Below are 7,625 nucleotides of genomic sequence, written 5' to 3'. Positions count from 1 at the left end.
GATCTATTTCACCAACAACTTGGAAAAAAGGAATATGAGAATTCAAATTCGTCATGCAAGATCTTTTTGTAGGTATAGCTGACTTCATTTTGCATAGAACTAGATATTCATTGGAAGATTCACCATTTTATGCATCTCTATGGTCAGGCGGCTCCTCTTCTCTGAATAATGCTTTTAGAGTAACCATACAAGAAGGAGAAGCCTCTATTGTCCTACTTCCCAAAAAACCCACAAATTTGGTTGCCAGGAGATGGGGGGGGGGGGGGGTGTCAAGTCCCAACACTTTTCTATTTCTGAGGTAGGAGATGGAAAGACCGAAAGAGGAGGAGAGAGGAGACAAATGGGTTATTCAAGTTAAATTTTCTTTTTAGTAAAGTTCTATCTGAAATGTAAAATCATATAAAAGGGTAAAATAGATATTTTCAAAAAAATAATGCATTACTCAAACGTTTTCCTGTTTAAGTCAGTGACTGAAGGGAAGTTTTTTGTTGGATTTTCTAAAAGTTTAAGTGAGGTTTTTGTTAAAATGAAACTTGAGAAAATGTTTTTATGATTGTTACAAACTTCAGGGAAGGTTTTTATATTTTTACCCATAATAAAATTATATAATTGATCAAATCAAAAGCAAATCACTAATCCAGTCCCACCGAGTCTCATTACAACTTATAACTAACAAAACAACACCGACAAATTCAGCTCTAAAACGTCAGTTGGTTGAATATGGCCAGCAGGCTCATTGTCCATTTTCGACTGTCCCTGACTGTAAGGATGCGTTTGGTTGCAGTACAAATAATGCAAAACTATGTTAGTACAAATGATTTGGGTGTAAATATTGATTTATTTTAATTTCAAATTTTATCTTATTTTATTTGATTGCAGTACAAATGAAGTTAATTAAGTCCCAAGACAGAAGAAAATAAAACCTTAAACAAAATTAAACCAAAATTTATATTCTTTTTATTTGCACTCTCATACATTTATCTTAGTTCCAATAAAATTGTACTGCAACCAAACACAGCCTAAACGATTTCTACAAATCAAGAACTCAGGGTTATGGCTCCACAATCCCTATTTATTTTATCAAATACCAATATTAAGTTCAGACATGTCGAATATATTCTGTATTCCAGATAGAGATTCCTCCCATAGGCCCATGTGAAGGTTCTTAGTATGGGCCCGGGCCCAGACCAGAGAGTCTTAAACACAAAACATAAGTCGAGGTGGGGAAATGCACAGGGTGGGCTAAGCAGTATTGCATATAACTTATCCTCTTTTCATTTAAAGGCTCCCTGATTGTGTGCCACTAGTATCTGCCTTTTTCTCAAACGTTTTCAATTAGGCATGAAATGGGTCGGATCTGGCAGTCAGATCGAGATCCATCATTTGAGAAAGAAGAAACGGGCTTTACCCAATTAAATAACATAGCCTTTTTGTTTTATTGATAAGGAAGGGTAACATGTTAAGATATCAGAATTAATCAAATAGGAGAGAAGAGTGGTTTGATGATCATCAAGAAGCCATCCACACTCCCTTTACTTTGGTTCCGTGTGCGTTTATTGAAAAAAATGGTGTTACATCAGCATCATATAGGTATTGGCATTTATTGCATATGAAACAAAATAAAACAATTATTTGATTTCGCCATTTATTAAATAAATGATAGAAAACTGAAATACTTTGATTTTTGTGTACGGGGCATTTGGGGAAATGTCAAATTCTTGTTTCCCCCAACGCCCTAGTGTTTCTTGAAACCAAATGCTGATGTGGCACACTTTAATGGGTATTAATCTGAGGTGGAGAATAAAAAAAATTTAAAGTGAAACCCAATTAAACAATAAAAACAATAAACGTTTAAAGTGAAAAAGTACAAATAAATAGCCTATCCGTAAACACCCACGGAACCAAACACATACTATAATGTTTTCTTCTTTTGTCGTTGCTTGGAAGTGAGTTCGGCTTCCATCAGGGCAACGCCCATTCAAACAGCCTTTACAGCCTTGCATTATGAATATCTCGCTACTCATGTGCTTTATTTCATGGAGAGATATTCCCGATGCAAAGTTGCAACAGTCTGTTGGGACGGTGTGAGCACGTGCTCGCCCTGACCGAAGCCGATCTCCTTGGAAGTATGGCTTGAATGCAAATCCTGTTTGTCCTTCATATCATGGACTAAGGACTTGTTTGCACTGCTCAGGGATGGATGTTCGTGGGCCGGGCCCCTGTTGGTCTTTTACAGGGTAATAATTGCATGAAGTATAGCCCTGGAGTAGCCTGGCCCTCACCCTGTGCCTAAAAATATATGTTTGGGCTTGCTCTATAAATTAGTAAAACTAAAATTTGACATTAAATTTACAAGGGCAGGCTGTCCAGGCTTAGGGTTTTCGCTCGGGCCTAAGCAGAAACGATCAACCCTTACAAGTAAGGGATATCATTTCAGCCTGATTTGAAAATTCTGGGCTTGGGCCTAGGTTTTGAATTCAGGCCCGGTCAATCGCATATAATTTTATATATAGGCCTAGAATCAAGCCCAGTTCAAGACTATAACCCTTATTTTAGGTGCAAAACACAACCAGTGCCTGACAGGGCCAGGGCGAGGGCAGGGCGAGGGCAGGGCTGGGTTTTGCATGCCTGATTAGTGATCAAAACACCTGCCCCGACGGGGGCGGAGCAGGGTGGAGCCTCACGGGTATGAGTGAAGTTTCCAACTCTACCTGTGGTGTGGTCACTTGACAATTGAGTTAATTGAGAGACCTACAACTTCATGACTCACAAAAGGTGTTGGTCTCTATGCTCTTTGGGTCTGTTTACGTACATTTCTCATCAAGGATTAATGCAACAGCTTTACTTTCTCTTCTTAACCATTCACCGACACAATGTGAAGGGAAGCAGACCCATGTGGTGGTGTTTGTGTAATTGTGTATAGATTAGCTACAACCGGATCCCATGGTGATGGGCCTTTTAACACATTTGGACCCATAATTGTTGTGGGGCAACAGTATCGATGCGCTATAATCTACAAGATAAGAAGCTGCAAATCCAACCATAGGTGAACAATGGCAATAATTAAAAAGAAAATACAGATTTAGATCTAATAACAAATGGAAATGGAAGATTTGCTATTGAATGGTATTTCCAATTTCCGTTGGGAGAAATTCTCCCTGATCGTATACAGAATGTAAATTTACAATGTTGGAATGCCAACAATATACTTTGGAAAAATAGGGAGACTGTCTTTAATCTCAATCCCCCTCCTCAACTTCAAATACAATGTCTTTCGTTTCACCAGAAGCTACAAAATTAGAGTTTGGATTTAATGCTGGTCCATCCTCCCATTAGCTTTGACAGAAGAGTGAAAAATCTTTCTTTTGGATCCGAAGCTGCAGAGACCTTTGAGCTTAAGGGCTGGCTCGTGGGCTTGTGGCATAGAATGACAACCGAAGGAGCTTCTATGCATTGATTCATTTTTCCATGGCTAACCTTTCTGAAGATGTTGTGTTACTCTTCTAACAAGGCATTCAAAAGATGGATGAAAGTGTCTTCCTTGCAAGGAATCGTTAGGCCACCCATTGGATGATCAAACCCGAATTCTTCCTCGGCCTGACCTAACAATTCTTGGAATGAAGGATGATTCAAGTAGGATACTGGAATAACAAACCTCCTCTTTTCTGCTTCTCCTACATAAACTGCCAAATGACCCTTGGGAACATTGGCCGTTGTTGACCAAAGCGATTGGTTCCTCCCTCCTGAAAGAGAGCGGCGAAGAATCTCCCTTGTGTGAAGCAAACCAGGCAAGTGGAAACCCATGGTTTTCAAGGTTACTTGGCAAAAAAGGATTCACAAGATATTGGTCTCGGAATTCGATAGAAAACACAGAGGGCGTCAATACTAATAGATTGGAAGTAACGTCTTAGATGGAAAAGAAAGAGATGCACTTTCCCTCAGCATGTGTACATATATATATAGAGAGAGAGAGAGAGGTGTAGACGACCAAGGAAATGTTGTAGTCAGAAGGCCATTCTCAAAAGAATGGCTAGCAGGAGAGCCTACATTTATTCATATTAGGCCTTCTGAGGGACATCCTACATGTGAAATCACATGATTTTGCCTTCTGTGGCTTTAACTTACCAATACATCCTTTCTTGCCCAAATCAGTCCTGTCCGTTCCTGGTTTCTTGCACTAATATAAGTTGAGACTTGACAGCAAACCACCCGCGGTTTTTGACACACAATATAAGTTGAGACTTGAGACCAAAAAACTTGTTTGTGTTCCATTCACTCCCATCCCTTCACATGCGCTGCTTCTGCTTATGACTGTCAAATACAATGAACTGATACATATAGACAGAAATATAGTTTTCATGATGATATCACAGCAGACATCCCACACGTACATCTCAGCGTGCATACAAATGGGAAATGTTTGGGGTGCTGATGTGAACTCCGTCATGATAACCAAGTTGCACCTGATCAAAACTAAAACAAGGGATCATATATCCATATAAATTATAGAAAGAGCTAATAGTAGTACATAGAAAGCCTTGCCTTGAAGTTTGATCGACAAATAGCCCAAAGAAAGGATAAGACAGCACGACCAGCCCACGGTTGCTGATAATTGACTGGGGCGCCAAAGCCATGTGAAACCATAACATCATGAGCCTCGTCCCCTCCTTGTGTCCCGTCCCATGTAACTACTCTATCTTCTATCTTCACACTTGTCATCATCTCTCATCAGTTATTTGTTAGACAGTTTTGTATGCCCTTAGCTTCAATCAGAATGATGTACTTTATGAGTTTATTGTAAATGAATAAAGATACATATTTGATTCATGTTCCCTTGGTATGTTTCTATGTAATACCCTTAAACTGGACACTTAATGAGACTCGTGTTAGTTTAGAATGTTCACAGCCAGTGGGTCGGTCTGGGGAGACCTATCCTGACAAGGCTGACACTGTGGTGCTACCAAGTCGGTTGGGGTGGCCTGTCTCAGCTGCCAGGGTGAGACCCTAGGCACATACAGTGTAGGATTAATTGAATCTTTGAACTGGACCAGATTTCCAGTATTGCCCTGGACCTTGGAGATTGATGGGCAAAACTGGAAAGTTACACCCGACCCTTAGACTCGATTATGATACTACACTAGGTGTCAGATTGGGCTGTCTTTGATGTACCAATCAGTGAGATCCTTAGCGGGGGTCAAAACCTGGGTATGTTGGGACAGTCCGAGAATTCATCTGAGTGGGTGATCATAGTGACAGGATCAGCCCCTTTGTTGGACAAAGGTAATGATCGGGGATGCACTCTCACTGATGGAAACCAAGACTGCCGGCAGCCGATTTCAACCGTTGAGATTTGTTTTGCAAAATATATTTTATATAAGATATAAAAGTATATATGTATGGTTTCTAAATTGTTTGCAAGAAGGTTTTAATTCCCGGGATCCATATAAGTGGAGAGTGCAACACTGTTCCTTGCAGCCGAGGGAGAGGTCCTCTCTTGTCGGGCAGTGTATGATCATTATGGGCTGAGAGGTTAAGTGTAAGACCATTGAGGATAATGCCTGATGGGCTAATCTTGCATCTGCCCACAGTCCCTGGGTGTTACAAGGTGGCTTGGCCCAGGGACCACTTAGTGTAAGTGTTGGGCCCATAGAGCTCATTTGATGGGTTTCAGGGGGTACACTGTCTTCAGCAGTGCATTCGGCTAGGCCTTGTAACAAAGGCTGGGCTGAACCCATGTGGCTGATGTGTAGATCAATGCTTGGGTCCCACGCCATACAAGGAAGCCCAACTGGGCAGCAATTTGGAAGGTTTTTGAGTACATAACCTTAATGGGCCTTAAGCCCATTTCGAACTGGGCTGATTTGATCAGTCATTTAAAGGGGGCGAATTCTGAAGTGGGTCAGCTAAAAGGATTGGGCTTAGACCCTATCCACTCAGAGAGTCCAAGATCTAAATAAGATTTAGATCTGGAAACCTCCTAATTAGATTAGGAGACAGCTGATCTGATTTGCAGATAAGATAAGGATTATCCCTTATCACTAAGGGACTTCTAACCCAAATATGATTTGGATTAGCAACTCCTAATCTGATTAGGAGCTGATCCCTTTGAGATTATAAAAGGGGAAGGGGGCGGCAGCCTTTTACATCATCAAAAGCATTCTTCTCTTAAAGAAAGAGAGATTGAGAGATTTCCTACATACTGCGAATTCTCTCCTGCCGCCACCTTCCTGCCATTGCCATTCCTTCAGTTCGATCTCCAGTTCTTGGGAGCAATCAAGATTGGATCTTGATTTCAATCTTTTGTGAAAAGATTGGTTGGAGCTGTACTCAAGTCATCCAGTTGATCCTTACGAAGGATCAAGTTCTTTTGAAGAACGTTGCTGATTCTGCTCCACCCTGCACTGCGCCATCTTCAGTGGGAGCAGATTTTGGATCCTTCCTTGGGCGTGAACACCTCCATTGGGAGATAGTATTTCTCCGTATCAGGTATAATCCTCTCCCACTCCTTTTGGTTCAGATCTGGTTTAGTTTATAGTTCAAGATTGATCCTTGAAAATATGATTTTCTAAATGGGGAATACGATTCCCAGTTGAAGGGAGAGATAAAATTTTTGAAATTCGCCCCTTATTCCGCAATCTTTGGGCGTCCATAGGATGGATCTCTCATCCCTTCATTATTGACAAAGTTATTGTCCATATATATATATATATGTATGTAGAAGCCACACTCACGTCTATCGTTCTCATCATTCCACATTTACACAAATCACAATCTCCAATATTCTCAGAATTCTCTTCCTTCTCTATCAATCCTTCTGTTGTTTGATTTCTTATTCTTGCAATATAATTGTGCATATATATAAGCCATGGGTATCCGCTTGCCTGGATTGGTTCATGCCAAGATGATTCTTCGACGTTCTTTTCTTACTGCAAATCAATCAACTTCATCAGGAGCAGCAGCAGCCACAGATATCCCAAAAGGCCATTTCGCTGTTTATGTGGGAGAGACCCAGAAGAAGCGGTTTGTGGTTCCCATATCCTATTTGAACCACCCTTCCTTCCAATCCTTGCTTAGTCGGGCTGAAGAAGAGTTCGGATTTGATCGTCCAATGGGTGCTCTAACAATCCCGTGCCAAGAAGAGGCCTTCCTTCGTCTCACATCCTGTTTGAACGGTTCTTGAGAACTAAGGGTCAAGGAAGACAGCTAAAATTGAAGTCTCGCCAAGAAATGGCCAATTACTTGTAAACAGATTTTTTTTTTTCTTATAGAAGAGTTGAGGAAGAAAAAAAAAAGAGATTTCTTCCTTTGCGAACAATTTTCAATACAAAGTTTTCTTCTTATCTATGAAATGAATTCAATAGTTAAAATATAATTCTTACTTCTCTTTTACTTCTTTTCAATGGTTTAATTATTTCCAATTCTCCATTTTTAATTACTTCTTTTCAATTTTGTCGGCTCCCACTTAACAATTCCTATTGGCGAAAAGGACTCTATCAAGAATTGCAATCCTACTGAAACTCACAAAGAGATAAGGCATCTAGAAGATAAGACCTAACAGTCCTAGTTTATCTACAAAACTAACTTGTACTGATCTCTAACTCCAATAATTGTATCCTAATAGAACT

The 7,625-nt window shown here is 40.3% G+C and overlaps 1 protein-coding gene across 1 annotated transcript; it reads left to right on the top strand.

The window, feature by feature from the left end:
- The first annotated feature begins 6,521 nt into the window (after positions 1 to 6,521).
- LOC104589694 (auxin-responsive protein SAUR23-like) lies at positions 6,522 to 7,400 on the top strand. The gene has a single exon (XM_010248096.3). The coding sequence runs from the start codon at positions 6,866 to 6,868 to the stop codon at positions 7,178 to 7,180; it is 315 nt and encodes a 104-aa protein (XP_010246398.1). The 5' UTR covers positions 6,522 to 6,865; the 3' UTR covers positions 7,181 to 7,400.
- Positions 7,401 to 7,625: the final 225 nt, after the last annotated feature.

The sequence above is a fragment of the Nelumbo nucifera genome, chromosome 6 (assembly GCF_055504915.1).
Source record: "Nelumbo nucifera cultivar China Antique chromosome 6, China Antique-T2T, whole genome shotgun sequence".
Taxonomy (NCBI): domain Eukaryota; kingdom Viridiplantae; phylum Streptophyta; class Magnoliopsida; order Proteales; family Nelumbonaceae; genus Nelumbo; species Nelumbo nucifera.
Note: the sequence above shows the minus strand (reverse complement) of the source record. Positions and strands in the feature narration are given on the sequence as shown.